This window comes from Helicoverpa armigera, chromosome 12 (genome assembly GCF_030705265.1).
Source record: "Helicoverpa armigera isolate CAAS_96S chromosome 12, ASM3070526v1, whole genome shotgun sequence".
In the NCBI taxonomy this organism is placed as follows: Eukaryota; Metazoa; Arthropoda; class Insecta; order Lepidoptera; family Noctuidae; genus Helicoverpa; species Helicoverpa armigera.
Genome location: NC_087131.1, coordinates 9,918,664 through 9,936,957, shown reverse-complemented (window position 1 = coordinate 9,936,957; position 18,294 = coordinate 9,918,664). Strand labels below are relative to the sequence as shown.

The following is an 18,294-nucleotide window of genomic DNA, read 5'->3' as shown; positions in this document are numbered from 1 at the left end:
GAAGAAAGACGCGGAATAACTAATGAATAACCATAAATTTTATCTTTATTTTAACCATAAACTTTGATCAACTTTATTCCGTGTTTACCTGTTAATAAAGGGGCCTGAGTATAAAAACAAGTGAAAGGTATTTACACTAATAAATAAATGCCAATTATAGAGTTTTGAACCTGACCAAAGGCAATACTTAACTGTCTATCCTGTATAAGTACACCTAGCTTAACTACTTATATGCACTCAATGAGCTATTGTCATGTCATGAGTTTATTCGCTCTTTGACACGACACATGTCTATAGACATATATACAATTACTAGCGATACATATAAGTACGCCACGTGTCTGAATAATCAAGCTATTACATCTATGTTTAGTACCTACTCTATTTAATGCTTACTTTGTCACATTGCGTAGGTATTAATACTCCTTTGTATGTAGGTACATACTTTGTCTATAGGTAGGTACACTCTTTGAGTAAATCATCCAAAGTATCTAATCCGAACATAGAATAATGTACAAGGTCGATAAAATGCAGCATAAATAAAACTCTATATAATAAAACTAAAGGTCGTTCACCTCAATTCATTAACACGAAACCAAGTCACAACGAATCCGATTGCTCAACGAAATCAAACACAACCATACTCAACATAAAACTCCCGTCAAAGTAATCAACGAAAAACTACTGAGCTGAACATTTTTAAAGTTATTAAGTACCTACATTTTTAATCTGAACCGCGCTTGAAACGTTCAAGCTTCAGCGTGCATTTTTAATGAACTCTTTTCAGAAAATATCGGCGCCTGAAGTTGAACTCACGAATGTGTATATAAATCCTGGCTGGATGTATTTTGCTCGTTTTGCATTCGTCTAACAAATGGGTTCTGTTATATCGAAATAACCCCTGTTACCAATATAAAATTAAATTGCTGAGTTTCCCATTGCATTGACGTCAATGCAATAGGAAACCGATGTTATTTTAATTAGTGATAATAATATTTCTTCAGTTTTGGATTGGACTTCCGTCGGGCAACTTTCTTTCTATTTTCTTGTGATTCTAATTATTTTTCAATACATTTTTATTTTAGCCAATTAAATAGTTTTTTTTAAAAACCATTTTCCGACCCACTCCGTAACAGTGGTGTCAGAAGTGGGATACCAGTGTTGATATCGCCGTAATCGTTCCACTGGTATTCCATAACGGGTCGTGTGTGTCCTGAAAACTGAAAAAGTTATCGTGTGTGAACTTCACGTTGCCGACGAGATAATCCAGCTCCGGGGTGTCTATATTTTCTCTAAGTGAAATCACACCTCGACAAACTCAGTGCCATCTCCAAAGACGAGTCGCGACAGTAAGCCTTACGAGTGTCCTGCGTAAGCCTGCCGATCGTCCCGAATTTCCAAATTCTATCTCCCAGAGCTCAATATACGCGAGCTCTGTCACCTTGATATCGCCGCAAGGAGCCGGTGATCGCCCTTGCCGCCCTGCCACGCGGAGCTGCCGCGTGGTGCTGCCACGTGTACGCGTTGTGCACGCGCGTGTGCCGTATACCGTCACCCCGCTGTTCCTGACGTTCCTGCTGCTGCTGGCCGCGAGTTATCGCGCCGCAGTCCTCCTGTTCCAGTAATCGTGCTAATTCAGTGCCAGAAAATGCGTATCGAATTCTTCGTGTTCCTGTGTCTGTGAGTAGAACATATTATTTTGCTGTTATCGCTACAATATTCTTAATTCTTATTAGGTATTTTTATTACCTAGGGTATCACATATCGTAACCCTTATTCTATCATAATTATACGTGCTACTCGTCTACCTTTATAGTTTCCTTTCAAGTTCATAATGTCTACGGAAACAGCCGAAAATTCCTCTTCTAAGAAAATGTCGTTGAGCGAACAGTTTCCCATCAAGGTGCTCTGTGATTTTATTAGCCCTTATAAGGGAGCGCGAAACTCTTACCGCCTTTCTCACCAACTGCCAAAATGCCTTAGATTTAGCATCACCAAGTCAAATAGTTTTATTAAATAAATATATTCTATCACGCCTTGAAGGTAAAGCTCAGATTGCGTGCTCTAATAAAATATTTTCGGATTTTAATCAGTTGAAATGTTTTCTTAAGCAAAATTTCGGTGAGAGGAAGCATTATAATCATTTGTTGCTAGACTTACAATCGTGCAGGCAAACAACAAACGAAACTGTTGCGCAATTTGCCCTGCGTGTAGAAAGCTGCCTCACCGATCTTCAATCAGAAATTTATAATTCTGAATCCCTAAAGAAGGACATATCCGGTCGCATCGCTATGACCGAAGATTTGGCATTATTTACTTTTAGTTTAGGATTAAATCCACGACTGAGTAATAATGTCAGATGTAGAAACCCAAAATCACTTAATGATGCTATCAACGTGGCTCTCGAGGAGGAAAAGATACAAAACCTCCTGTATAAAACATCTATTAAACCTAAATGTAGGATCTGTGGTAAACCCGGGCACTCGGATGCTGAATGCCGGGAGAAACAAAAGCGCACAGGTCCACCATTTACTCCTTCGGGGCCTCAACCATCAACATCATTTTATAACTCGGGGTCTCAACTTTTCTGCAAATATTGCAAAAACAGAGGTCACGATATTACTCAATGCCGCAAAAGAAAATATAATAGCGAACGGCGTAATACGTTTAATTCCGAGAATCGCGACCGTCCAGCTGCGATGCATCATGTTACATTCGAGCCGCCGATATCATCGGCGCCGTCACCGACACCTTATTATGTTCCTTGTGAGAACGGCGACGACCCTGAAAACTCTTTAAACTAACACCACGGATTACGAAAATGTGCCGTCGTTATCCGGATAATTTAGGCACTCGTACCTTTATAAATAAATCGCATAAAAACGATATCTCATCTCAACACGCTCTCTCGAGAGTCCCTGAATCGTTGAGTCAAAAACATATTTCATCTCAGCATGCTCCAAAGAGAGTCCCTGTTTCGCTGAGTCATTCTACTATTTCATCTCGACATGCTCCTCCGAGAGTCCCTGTTTCGTCGAGTCCAAATTCTATTTCATCTCAGCATGCTCCAAAGAGAGTCCCTGTTTCGCTGAGTCGTTCTGATATTTCATCTCGACATGCTCCTCCGCGAGTCCCTGTTTCGTCGAGTCCAAATCCTATTTCATCTCAGCACGCTCCAAAGAGAGTCCCTGTTTCGCTGAGTCGTTCCACTGTTTCATCTCAACACACTCTTCCAAGAGCCTCTGAATCGTTGAGTCTAAAGCCAAATTCATCTCAGCACGCTCCAAAAGGAGTCCCTGTTTCGCTGAGTCAAAACTCTGTCTCATCTCGACACATTCCACAGAGAACCGCTGTTTCGTCGAGTCAAAATACCATTTCATCTCAACAAGCTCCTATTAGAGCCCCTGTATCGTTGAGTCCAAAATTTCCTTCTCATAATGAGTCCGCTATGCCGCATTATCCTAAAGAGGAAATTAAAATCAATCCCGAAATTCCTGTCTACGAGGTATCTTCATACTCTAAAAAGGTGTCATTGCCTCACGTATATGTGAGTACTTCTCTTTCCATTCATCCGTTGCGCCTTCTTATCGACACGGGAGCGAGTATTAGTTTGGTCAAACTGTCAAGTTTAACTAAAGCGCCTGAGCTATCTCGTGAAATAGCTAAGATAAAAGGTTTTAATAATGTTAGCACCTATTCAGAAACTTTAGGCACGTGTCAGATGTATTTTACATTGAATAATAATCGCCACGAGTTTAAGTTCCATGTAGTTGACGATAACATTAACCTAGAGTATGACGGTATCATTGGCAGCGACTTTTTAAATCATTTCAAAGCCAATATTGACTATACCTCACAATCAGTTCATATATGCGGACAGAGCCTGGACATAAACTATATTCAACCGACTTACGTCATTCCCGCACGTTCCGAAGCGGTCATCGAATGCGCAGTATCTAATTACTCACCTGAACATTATAAAAATAATGAGGGCCTATTATTAGATCATTCTATAAGCGAAGGTATTTATATCGCAAATTGTCTTGTTACTATAAAGCCTAATAAAAGGATTAACGTAACCGTTTTAAATACTACTAACTCTGATATCCAAGTTCGAGACTTTAAAGTCCAGTTAACGCCTCTTGAATATGATACTGCCACAGATATAAACGAATCCGTCAATGCTTTATCCTATTCAGAATCTGACAGACCTCAAAAGGTATTGAATCTAATACGTTGTTCTCATCTAAACTCCGAAGAAAAGGAGGCACTGCTAGAATGTTGTTCTGAGTACACAGATATTTTCCATTTAGAGGGCGAACCTCTATCATTTACGAACGCGATCGAGCACTCTATAGATTCGGGTGATTCAGCCCCTATTCACGTAAAGTCGTACCGTTTTCCTGAGTGCCACAAGGAAGAAGTGGACTCACAAATCCGCAAGATGCTCGATCAAAATATTATACGTCCGTCAACGTCACCTTGGAGCGCCCCTGTTTGGGTAGTTCCCAAGAAGATGGACGCTTCAGGTAAAAAGAAATGGCGTATAGTAATAGACTATCGCCGTCTGAATGACGTCACTGTCTCTGAGAGTTACCCTTTGCCGCTTATTACTGATATATTAGATCAGTTAGGCCACTCAAAATATTTCAGTACATTAGATCTCTCCAGTGGCTTTCATCAGATCAGAATGAACTCCCAAGATGCACAAAAAACGGGGTTCTCAATAAACACTAATTCTAGCAGTACAGGGCATTACGAATTCTTGCGGATGCCTTTTGGGCTTAAAAACGCCCCTTCGACCTTCCAGAAATTAATGAACACTGTCCTTTCTGGTCTCCAAGGTCTCCATGCATATGTTTATCTTGATGACGTCATAATCTACAGTAGTAACTTGACATCTCATATGGACAAAATCAGGTTAGTTTTGACCGCATCCGAAAGTTCAATTTAAAACTCCAACCTGACAAGTGTGAGTTTTTGCGACGCGAGGTCGCTTATCTTGGGCATATAATCACCGATAAAGGTGTATGTCCAAATCCCGAAAAGGTCAAGGCCGTTTCTCAATTCCCTACTCCTAAGAATCCAAAGGATATAAAATCGTTTCTAGGGCTAGTCGGCTACTATCGTCGTTTTATTAATAACTTCTCCAAGATCACTAAACCACTGACTGCCCTACTGAAAAAAGATGCCACATTTCAATGGTCGAACAGCCAAGAACAAGCGTTCACCACCCTCAAGGATAAATTAACTTCGGCGCCTCTGCTTCAGTATCCTGATTTTACACAACCCTTTCTTCTAACAACTGATGCCTCTAATTATGCGATAGGTGCTGTACTATCTCAGGGCGCAATCGGGTCTGACAAACCTGTCTCTGTACGCTTCGCGCACCCTTAATAAAGCCGAGGGCAACTATTCGACTATCGAAAAGGAGCTCCTAGCAATCTTATTTGGCGTGAAAACATTCCGCCCTTATCTGTATGGCCGTAAATTTAAGATAATTACTGACCACAAACCTCTAGTGTGGCTTTTCAATGTCAAAGATCCAGGATCTAGACTCGTCAGATGGCGTCTTAAACTCGAAGAGTACGATTATGAAATCGTTTATAAAAAGGGTAAATTAAATGCAAACGCCGACGCTTTATCGCGTTTCCCCGTAAATGTATTACAGGATAACGAAGGCTCCGATTCAGTTATCTGCAATCCATCGACTTCTAACAACGAGGAAGACGCACGTAATTCACCATCTATATCAGAAACTTACGAGCAGTTTCTTAAAATTATAAAACAGCCTGACGTGTCATTCGACACCGTTATCCAAGAACATAACGAGTCATTAATGAAAGCAAAGTGTAAGCTTATTGCGTATCCGACGTCCATTGACTTAGATGAATCCGTGCCATATTGCAAGGATATCATGGACGCCTCCACTAGTGAACCTAAAATTTGCGACATAGAACGCGAATTAAATACTTACTATTCCACATCTAATGATAATCATTTATTTACACATTTATTTCTAAAACTTAACCACTATGATGAAATGAGTTACAAGGACATATTTAACCTCCTTCGTGATTATAGAGAAATGATAAAGTATTGGTATATGGAAGAAAAAGAATTCGCTATATCAGACTTTACAGATCCTTACACAAGATTATCTTACACAAAACTTTATAATATTTTATCATTTCTATTTCATAACACTAATATAAAAGTAAACATCTATCGTAATTCTATACGTTATCCGACCCCTGACGAGGTCAAAAGCATTCTTAGAGATAATCATGATTCACCACTAGCTGGCCACCCGGGTATATCGCGCATGTTTGATAGAATCAAAACCCAATTCTGGTGGAAAAACATGCGGCAAGACATCGAGGATTATGTGAAAAATTGCCGCTCTTGCCAAATAAATAAACCTCTAAGACAAACGAATAAGGCCCTATGATTATAACATCTACAGCATCTCGGCCTAACGAAAACTTTATCTCGATTTAGTCGGTCCGCTTCCTGAAACACATGAACACAAATATAAGTTCTTACTTACCTTACAAGATGACTTGACTAAATTTTCTCAGGCCTATCCTATGCAATCTTGTTCCGCTGAAGAAACAGCGAAATCTTTAGTTCTATTCATATCCCATATGGGGATTCCTAAATTAATAATATCCGATCAAGGCACCAATTTCTGCTCTGATGTCTTCAAACAACTTGAGAAGTTGTTCAGCATCAAACATGTGTTCGCATCTCCTTACCACCCTCAGACATGTGGTAGCCTTGAACGAAGTCATTCTACTCTAAAGGAATACCTTAGATCATATATCGGTGAGAACCAACATACCTGGGACCTCTATGTTCCTAGTGCTATGATAGCATATAATTCAAATATACATAGTACCACAGGTTACTCACCCCTGGAATTGCTTTTCGGGTTCAAACCCTACTTACCTTCAAGCATCGATACTCTTGATACAAACACCTATACGGATTACATCCGAGCCCTTAATCACCGACTATACTACAGTCGTCAGAAGGCTCTCCAAAATATTCAATCCTCAAAAGAGAAATCAAAAACTTATTATGATTCTCGTACGAAACCATTGTCCTATAAAACAGGAGACATGGTATATGTCCGTTGCCATCACAAGCAAAATAAGGCCTTATCCCCTGTGTGGAAAGGCCCTTTCAAAATAATAAAACTAAATGGCAACCATTCTGTTACGCTGCTTATTAATCGTAAACACGTACGTCACCACTACGACGAAATCAAGCCGGCCAGTGACGCAACAGTAGTAACGTAATACATGAGCGTTTCATTGTTATTTCAGATCGACGCTGTCATCGCCGATCACATGCGAATACGTTTCTTCTATCGTCAGCAGTCCTGGCGTCTACTTTGATAAGCTTCTAGACATTAAGTTTACTAATAGTGATTGGAATGTTATAGCATATGTTGATATAGGTCATGTACAACCTAATTTAGATAAGGTCGAATTTTTATTTGAAAAGCTCAATGTATTCTGCAACTCGTTAGCTTCTTCTAAGATACAGTCCGACTGTATCAATTCGTTATCCGCTCTAAAAAATCGTCATATTCTTAATGTTAGTAAGTTTTCTTCCGTATCTTATTTATTGGTCGACGAAAAACCCCATATGCGTTTTAAAAGAGGTCTCATGGACTTCGGTGGCTCTCTCCTTAAAACTATTTTTGGCACTTTGGATTCTGAAGACGCGGTGAGATTTTCGAAAGCCATAGACGAAGTACAAACTGATGAGAAACGTCTCGCTCATCTCATGAAAGATAACATTCATGTAATTAAGTCGACCATATCATATTTCAATAACACGATATCTAAGGTCAACGAAAACGAAAACCACATTTTAAGGAACATGGAAACAATCCATAAAATACTAGAAACTGTTGTGAATAGTAACAACAAGCTAGAAATTAAATCTGAATTAAGTTCCTTATTAAATTCATTAGAGTCTATTATAATGACTTTGTCTTTGATATCGAAGATATTAACAATGCCATTCTATTCGCAAAACTCAACGTGTTGCATCCCACTGTACTCAGTCCACACCAATTGTACAGTGAGTTAGATAAGCATAGGAATAATCTTCCTAGCCATTATGAACTTCCCGTTCCTTTAACGCTACAAAATATACACAATCTTATTGACATTTCACAACTTGTGTGCTTTTTCCATTTAAATAAGGTAATTATTGTTGTCAAGATCCCTCTCGTATTACCTCAGGTGTATGACCTGTATAGGATCATTCCCCTACCTGTTCCCTACGATATGTTGAAACCAGATACCTACGTTCTTATCGAGCCAACTAGCTCATATGTAGCAATCACAGCTGATCGCATGTTTTATTCACTTATCGCAGACATAGACAAGTGCAAGTTAATAAGTGATAAGTGTTACGTGTGTGTGTTAACTAATGTGTTTTCAGCAATCGCTAACCCTACGTGTGAAACGATTCTCTTAAGTGATGTGATTAGCAAACTTCCTGACATTTGTGTTACAAAACTCATTCACGGTTCAATTGATCTATTTCATAAGTTAACTTTAAATCGTTGGATTTTTGTACAATCTGAACCTGGCAAGTGTCATGTAACTTGTAATGATAAAGACATAAGTTCTGACGTTATTTTGTTTGGTACTGGTATCTTGTCTTTGCCTAGAAACTGTAAGGCTTTTTACAAGACGTTGCAATTCGCCGCTGTTGGCGAAACAGTTATTGGAAATGTAACCAATAAAATATCAAATTTCAACATCTTACAAGATGATTGTTGTGAGCGATCTAAGTTAAATAAAACTCTAGAACGATTACCTTACTCAAAGTTAAATAACTTAGATAATCTTGATTCTCTGCTGCAAGCCAGTATTCACTTGAACTCTTTTGAAGAAGAGATCAATAAGATAGAAAATCCATCTCATTTTCAAATGTATAGCACTCACTATTTGTCTTTTAGTTTATGCATCTCGATGTTAACCTTATTTTACATTTTATATAAGAGTCGTAAGTTACTTCGTCGTACTAGTGCCCCATGTTGCATTCAAATATTTAACCAATGTCATAACACAAAAAATAACTCGGTTCCAACCTCTCAAACTGTATTTCATGGTGATACAATAGCACCCGTCAATAAGGACGAGTCAGAGTCTATAGAGGACTTACGAGTGACGCCAACCCCTATTAAAAGGAATATTCTGTTTGGCAAGACTCATGATAATTAATTTGTAATGAATGCACATGGTTCGTAATTAAGTAATAATTTTCTTTCTTTTCATATTGTCATCTTGATTTATCTAGATTTTAATAATTGCTCTTATTAATCAATAATGTTTAATTGTTTAAATACTTTTATTGTTAACTCTAATCTCGATTTCCTTGCATCCTAAATAATGATAAATGTAGTTAATAATTATTATTTTGAGTAACTTTTCTATCCTTAACAGTTGTATTGATGTCTTTTGAAATTAGTTGTTATTTTTGGTGTTTTAAATATGTTTCTTTTGTTTATTGTAATGTCCGACGTAAATCCACTTAAGCATACGCGATTTAGCATACATGATTTAGCATACATCAATCCTGACATCTCTCATCACTCTGAGATGTGATGATCGATCTTAACGGGGGGGTTGTTATATCGAAATAACCCCTGTTACCAATATAAAATTAAATTGCTGAGTTTCCCATTGCATTGACGTCAATGCAATAGGAAACCGATGTTATTTTAATTAGTGATAATAATATTTCTTCAGTTTTGGATTGGACTTCCGTCGGGCAACTTTCTTTCTATTTTCTTGTGATTCTAATTATTTTTCAATACATTTTTATTTTAGCCAATTAAATAGTTTTTTTTAAAAACCATTTTCCGACCCACTCCGTAACAGTTCCTTATTTGAAATCCTCATAGATGACGCGCGGAATTTGAATTAGGAAGATATTAGAATATTAGTGTTCATTTGGTTAATTATCTGTGGTCTTAGTTAAAAAAAAAAACTAAATTATTCTCCTCAATATCTGATCTTGCTGAGAAAAAATGTTGAATATTGCTTCCGCACATTTGTTTTGGACTTTTTTATGTTTAACAAAATATAGGCACCTGCTTAAAGGTAAAAATAACTAACAGGACTTAGATAATGTTAATACCATTCCACACTTCTAAGAAACGTCTCAATATTGTGACATTATGAAATACCTAGACACGACATCATGTAAACAGAATGCGGTTCAAGGTATAGTTAAGACAAAGAACTGTCTCTATTTACAGAGTTCTCGCTACTGAGAACAACATACACAAGTCTTAGAATTCAAAACCTAGAATTTCTCTGTAACTCAGATTAAATGATATATTTGTATTAAGTGGAAATTCTCAATCCTTCACTTATATTGAGCTTAAAATAACTTAATGTGGGTTGAAGTATTAAAGATCTAGAAATTCGCTTACTCAGACTTTGACAAAAACAGGTTTAATGGTTTAATGTTACGTCAAATGAATTAATTTAATTCTAACACCCAATAAATCCATTGTATTAAGTTAATGAACTGTTATATAAGTATTTATGCAAGGAATTAATTAACTTTGGCGGTTTCCTCGGAAACGGGACCTACGTTACGTGATCATTTACGTAATTCTAAGTTACGAATCAGCCATGTTTAATTTATTTAAATAGAAGCTTGTGGACTGCCTTCTCTGTTATTAAAGCTTTTATATAATCTGGAGTTAGCTTGCCAATTCAATTAAAGGTCTTATAATAAGTACGGTTTGAAGACTGAAGGATAAGTTACACAAAAGGTTCTGAGTAACTGCCTATAATTTGGTTGGATTTGAAATAAATGAAGGGCCATAATGGATCTATGGAATGAAACTCTCAATAAAAGTTAACTTTCTATAATAGTTAAACAAAGATGCTTTAACCCGCTGTATGCCGGAGCACAGATAGGCACGAGACACTGTTGATTTTCTATTGCCTTACAATTACCGTAATCTGAACAGTTAATCTAAAATGCTTACGTCCCCAAAACTGACAAAGTTATCAAGCTTGCCAAATAAACAAAAAAAAACAAGATCTTTAGTTACCTAATACCTATCGATTCCTAAATGCGATTGCTTTTGGCAGCATCCCCTATACATGGCTAAATTTAGACGACGCGAGCTATTACCCCAGCTCGCTGGGCTTTCCATTTCCCGCCACATTAGCGAGCGTGTTCCAACATGGCCGTCACTGCGATTGGAAATCCTGATCGTCGCTAGGCAACCTTGATTTGTTTATGTAAATTGCTTTTGTTTTTCTTATGTAAGGTACGGTTTGAATGCTAGCCGCGGATAGCAGCGGCCTTAATTTTAGGTTTGTTAACAAAAAGTAAGTTGTTGTTATGTAGGAATTTCTTATATTTGAGCTATTAATTTTAATCACGTGAACCCATAAAAGTTTTCTTTATCAGTATTTCCCAGTAACTAAGCAACAAAAAGATTACGTGAAAGTTAACATTACAAACTCAGTTTCACTCAGCAACTAAAAACAGACTTTATCTAAATAAACAACGTCTGTGGAAACATACAGAAGTTTTACAATTCACATCCTCTCAAACAAAACAATAACGATATTTGTCTTTTGTTATTTGTTTGATAATATCACGTACGACATTATCACTTCATATGATAAAAAGTACATACCTACTGATAGTGACAATGCACTTGCATTCAGTAAAGAGGAGTCTCGCGAATGTTAGCAGACATACCTATACGGAAGATTTTGTTTAAATATAGATATGCATTTGTTTTAAGACCCTATCAAATAGTACATAGGTACTTTGTTATGACTGCGTTATTTTAAAATAGACACTCGCCCTAAGTTGATATAAATAAGATGTATCTATTCTATACTTATGTTGTACGTATCTACAAGTAGATTACTGAAAGATGCCTCGATGTATTGATGAAAGCTGCTTAAAAGTATGTGTTTAATAGGCAACATACTGACAAGCGTTATACAATATTATGTAGGGTCCTAGCAGGTACATTACATTTTCAAAACCTGGTCTGCAATTGATGTGCATGAGGTTCTGGATTAAATCAAAAGGTTGCGTAGCAATGTCGTGTTCGTTCCTATGAAATACCAGTTCTCCGTTGAACAGACTAGCTAGAATACCTATGTCAAGCCCAATGTATTTGTGCTATCATGCTATCCTACCTAATTCTAGGAAAACAAGCGATGTTATGTTTTGATTCCATTTCCTAGAGCACCTGAATAATATTGTTGGTTGTGAACAATGTGTTAGATAGGATATGACAAACATTTCGAATAGTACGTTATCTAATAGATAACTCACCTGCTCAAATAGTATTTCACTCAAATAGTGATAACTATAGTTTTCTAATTGAGGCTTACCTTATGCGGCGACAGCTTAGATGGTGCGGTCACGTGTCACGTATGGCGGAGGAGCGAGTGGCTAAGCGCATCTTTTATTCCGAACTAAAGGAGGGCAAACGAAAGCAGGGCGGACAGTTCCTCCGATATAAAGATGTGCAAAAACGTCACATGAAAAAATGTGACATTGAGCCTTCGCAATGGGAAGGGCTAGCAGCCCAACGGCCTGATTGGAGAGCTCTAGTTAGAAACAAAGTTTCTGACTTTGAGGAGCGTCGTCGGTCAGAGCTTGATTCTAGACGCGACGAACTGAAAGCCCGACCACCCGCGGCAATCAGTTACAATTATGATAATGGTGTGCACACATGTCCGCGCACATTGCGGACATGTGTCCCCAATGTGCGCGGACCTTCTCAAAGAAGATTGGCTACTGTAGTCATATGCGAGCACACCAGCGACAATTATCTGTACGGAGTTGAGGCAGTCGCCGTGACCGAAATCGGTCTGGAGTCATCATCAGTTTTCTACCAGTATATCGCTCAACAGTCAGAATGTACCTAGCTCTCTATCAATCAAAATTAATGTTGAATGATTTCCCAACAAACGAAATGTATCTGGTCCACCAGATTCGAGAAGGCCTTTAAAAAGCAGTGGATTAGTAAAGTAGCCGGTTGTAATCAATGGGTACCTACTAATGTTTATGTACACAAAACCTTTTGTTTTGACATAAGCACTACATATAAAAAAAAAACAATTCAAATCTTATTTTAACAGTAGGTGCATCCAGTACGGAACATAATAGGTACCTGTTACATAGCATTGCACTTCACGATATCATCTGCAACTAATCAATGGATAAGTTTTATATTTCCATGCGGTTTAAATGCAATCAATATCTAAGTATATGAACACGATATGATATTATTATCTCTCAGATAACAGTTTTGGGCACGTTTCAATGACGAACCCACCTAGTTAGTCACGTGTAAATCTACGTGTTCCCTGAAAAACGTGTTATTCAGCAATATTACTGTTTAAATGCAAAGTTTTATCGGGTTTATACCGTCTATATTGTATAAAGTATTTTCCATAATAATGGTCTGGTCTGGGACCACGATTCGCGCTCAGTATATGGTTCTGTGTTTAGGTAAAACGTAGGCTTCAGAACTACGTCACGATCGAAAATTCATTTTATTTCAATTGGAAAACATTTAATTATTTTACAATTAAAATTAAAAACTATTCTAGTACAAAACCTGCATATCCTAGTAGTAGATTAGAATCTACATATTTACAAAAATAAAAGTCAAAGTAATTTAATATTTGCAAACATGGGTAAACAAGGAACACGGAAAAATAAAAACTATGTAAGTATCAAAAAACTCATCCGTATCGCTGTCAGCGGGGATCGTGCCCAAAAGGCTGGCTGCATTGCCACGCTGAATTGCAATGCATATTCTTTGACGGAAATATAGGCCAGCTTTTTGGTCATGAGTGGATTTTCTAAGCAAAGACATCATCAGCACCTACTTATTTCCATATATAGTTGTAGGTATACTAACCAACCTCCACTGATTAGTTCGTAATCAAAGATATTACTGAGGTTCATTGGCAGAGGTGACCACTCCCAGAGTTTCTCTCAGAGAGAAATTCAAAGAAATAAATATTCTGACTGTTGCCTCTCAATACATTTTTGAAAATTTAATGTACGTTCATAAAAACATATCAGACTTTGTTCAAATGTCTGATGTTCATAGCATAAATACTAGGAATAAACATAATCTTGCTGTACATGCTACTCGCCTCCACAGAGTAAGCAACTCGTTCATGGGTCAATGTATACGCTTTTACAATAAACTTCCCAAAGCGGTTCGTGATTTGCCTATCAAGAAATTTAAAAATCATATAAAATCCAAACTTTTGAAAAAAGGATATTACAAAATATCTGATTATTTAAATGATAAAAAAGCTTGGGAATGAGCTGCTCGCTTAGTGAGTGATATCTTTTCAAATGCCTGTGTATTGTTACTTTTGACATTTAAATATATATTATCATCAGATAACATTTTATTAATGACATTGTTTATTGACATTTATATATTATAATTGTATTTTTTTTTATTATTATTATTGTGAATGTGAGTATCGTGTATGCGAGCAACATTATATATTCTTATAACATAAATACTGTCTGGCGGGTTTGAGTATTTTTGAATGGCCTACGCAAATGTTCTGCAGATCTGGTATCGTCGTGTGACAGGTCGTTGAGCTCCCTAAGATATGGTTTGAGCTACACGACGACTGATGCATGCGTGCCGTCTGTTGGGACTGGTCAGCTCCAGCCTGATGTGGCTCTTTCCTCAAAAGGCCATTCCAGACCGCGTACATGGTGACACTCACACATGATATTACTTGATTTATAACATGTTTGGACTTTAAAAGAGACTATGACCCTTGAGTTTGTTTCGGCGTTTCTTCTCAGGGATCAGTCAGTTAGGAAATGCCGACCTCAGCATTCTTAAAATGACGTGTAAAAGTGATGTAATGTCCAACTTGCAAAAATAAACGATTTCATTTCATTTCATTTCATTTCATTTCATTTCATTTCATTTCATTTCCCCAACTAGGTCATCTCCTCATTTTCTCCATGAAAACGGGTCGTTAACCTTATCATAATCTCTGACGTCCATTACTGACCTACTCCTAACTTCTATATAATAATAATCATTTGACCAAGAGTCCTGACCTTAATGACACAAACTTCAGTTTTCAGGGCGAGCCAATACGTTTTATGACTTTGAAAAGTACTGAAGTATGTACAGTCGGCTTCAAAAGTAGCTGAACAAATCTGAAATTTCAAAACCGTTAAAAATCGTGTTGTCGACAACTTACTAGAGTACCTATTCATCACGTCTTTTTGAAGTTTATGATTTTGATATTATTTGGGCTTTTATTGTCCTTACGTAGTTTTGTAAATTTTTTGTTCATCTACTTTTGACGCTGCCTGTACCTAGTCACCTTATTCAGACTGCTTCAGTAAGTTTGAAACAAAGGAGGGTGGGATAACATAGTTCGATTCGATCAGCCTAAAGTGTTCCCAACTTAGGAGTTTGGCCTATTTTCTGGGTACCAAGTGAATAATAGGCTTGACGAGTTAAATTGTCCAGGTAATTTTGTTATTGCGTCAGATACTTAGAAATTGTCGTCATTTGTCAGAATGGTCGACATTGGCATCGAAAAGATGGATACCGTGTTAAGGACCTTCTCTTCACCAATGGTTTTTTAATAAATGAGCCGACTAAAAACAGGCATTGTTTTTCTTGTTTTTAAGTAAATAAATTCAGAACAACGAACATTGGACCTCCGGTAATGTTATCAAGACCACATAAGAGCAATTATTTCTGCAACTTAACAATAATATTTTTAAATTGTTTTACCCAATTAGGTATTCCTCTATATCTTATCAAAATAAGCACTTTTTCAATTCATTAAACTAGCACGCGTGTATTTCCTTACTAGAACTAGGTATATTTGGTTAAGAATGTTATTTAAATTCAAATTCAATTGCGCCTAAGCTGCGGCGAAGGCATGCCGAGCCCTTTCATTGCAAAACTTCCCAACTAGATTTCTTAATTTTACCAAATCAAGAGAACGTTTAATTATAATAAGTGTTTACAATTCAATTGAATATAGAGCTGACCAGACTGCTGTAGAAGTGTAACGTTATTAGATAGGTATGTTTTATTGGGTACCACAATTTATTTGGTACCTAGTCTAAACATAGCTCTGATACTCAAAATATTTTGACATAAATACTCGATTAACCATATTTTATTACTGGCCTACAAAACACTATTATAACCCAGGCAATTTTATTTAAAAAAAAACACAGAAAAACGACATAAACCATGGTTTACTTACACAATATGCCACCCACGAGCGTAAATTCCTCAGTTTACGACTCGGATCTCATCATGCATAGTCCTCATTCCAGAATTAAGCCGTCGCTGACAGGAGATTACCAAGGGAACACGGATAACAAAATCACTAGCGGATATGTCATAATTCAAAATCACCTAAGAAAGTAGCGCGACAACATGCAATTGTTCGGGGACAAGAAACTATACTAGCTCCGCCCTCATACGCCTGTTTTAGTACCCGTGCATTTTTTTTTAAACAAACTCACTAACTAATGAATAAAATCTGTAGGATTTGTCTAAATTAAACATGGGCCCTGAACGCTTCGTTAGATCTAGTTAGTAATCACGCCTAATGCACGTTGCTTGACCCACGAGAAGGCGTCTGACCTAGGTACCTGTCTTACCTATGGCATCTCCGCTCATCTTTCTCTCCTCCATGCACGCGACCCAGATTAGGGCCGCAAGAAAACAAGGCCGAGATGTTTTATATTAAAAGGTACGTCGACCTTGCATACTAATTCTTCGACCTATGAGATAGAAGGTACCTATATATTATATACTATATAAGATCCTGTGTTGTGGTCGTTTTGTTAGAAACGGAATTAAGTTCTACCTGAAATGAGTTGCCACACGTGTAATTAAGTTAGTTGTATTGTATTATATTGAGGTCCGGGCAAAATAGGCTTATATCTCTTGTTTCTGACTATATAAGAGGTGCCTAACTAAACTTCTGTTTGTAAAATATCTCATGCATGCAAATGAATGGTTAGAAAGCTTTCAGCACGTATTAAAAATGTCTCAGATTGCAAGTAGGTATTAGAATATTATTTCCCTTGAATACGGACTTCCCAACTTAGGTATATGACGAGCTTTATTATGGGCAAGCTAAATTCATGCATGGTGCTAACATTATTACGACGCCAGTAAACCACAACAGCGAGAAAACTTTATAACAAACAACGTATTTATGATCGCATTAACCTCTTTTCTTTAAAGCTTACGTAATTTAAGCTCGAACTTACATAATTCGCTGTTTTATGTATGACTGAGATGTTTACCGCGGTTTCGCCCGCATTCCGATGTTCTTCCCTTTCCTTTATATATTTATATGATATTTTTCCATCCGTTTGACTGAGAGAAATTTCGTTACCTATGTATGTATTAGGAATATTCATGTTTTTCTTTTTGTTAAGAGCATTTAGGCAATAAGGTCAGTGTCTCGCCTTTTCCATCCTCCGAGCCTTTTTCCCAATCATGTTGGGGTTGGCTTCCAGTCTAACCGGATTCAGCGGAGTGCCAGCGCTTTACAAGAAGCGACTGCCTATCTGACCTCCTCAACCCAGTTACCCAGGCAACTATCTTGTTGCCTGGGTAACTGGGTTGTCTACTTACTGTAGTCTAGTCTCGCCTTTTGTTCCTGAAAAAAATATAAAAATATTTTATTGCCATCGTCTGTGTGATAAATTTAGTAAAACAGGACAGTCATAATTGTATACATATAGATTTTACATGTAAACATAGTAATTGTTAGGTTGCTACGAAGCTACGCTACGCTACAGTGTGCTACGCGATTCTACACCAAGTAACACTTTATTACCAAGACCTACAATATACTACAATGTGTAACACTAACCTACTCTTCACAGGGTATTAAGCTAGCTTATCTAGTAACAAGCTTTTTACACCAAGTATAAGCAAAGAGTTATGAGCTTAACCCCAAAAAAATAAATTGATATTGGATCCAGACAGCAGATATTTTTTCTCCTCTTAAAATAAATCATTTAAGCACGTCTGAGTGAGTGTTCTTCGCAGCTGACTCGTAAAACGGATCGCCTCTTAACGCCTGCCATCCATATTTTATCCATCAGTCGAACGTTCACCTTCTCATACAAAAAGTTTCCAGATTGAAGTGGAAAACCGCGGGGATGTGTCGTAAATCGGTTTACTTACTTGCTTTTATAAACATTGTAGAGTGAGGAAAT

General features: G+C 37.3%; 2 protein-coding genes across 4 annotated transcripts in view; both read left to right on the top strand.

Moving 5' to 3' along the window:
- LOC110383911 (uncharacterized) overlaps positions 1 to 18,294 on the top strand; it is a 102,538-nt gene that overhangs the window by 4,259 nt on the left and 79,985 nt on the right. The gene's annotated exons all lie outside the window — the stretch shown is intronic.
- LOC126056027 (uncharacterized) lies at positions 910 to 9,854 on the top strand. The gene is given in 3 exon segments (XM_049847393.2): positions 910 to 1,680; positions 7,332 to 8,005; positions 8,008 to 9,854. Coding segments are annotated over 3 exon segments (1,950 nt in total). The 5' UTR covers positions 910 to 1,648; the 3' UTR covers positions 9,252 to 9,854.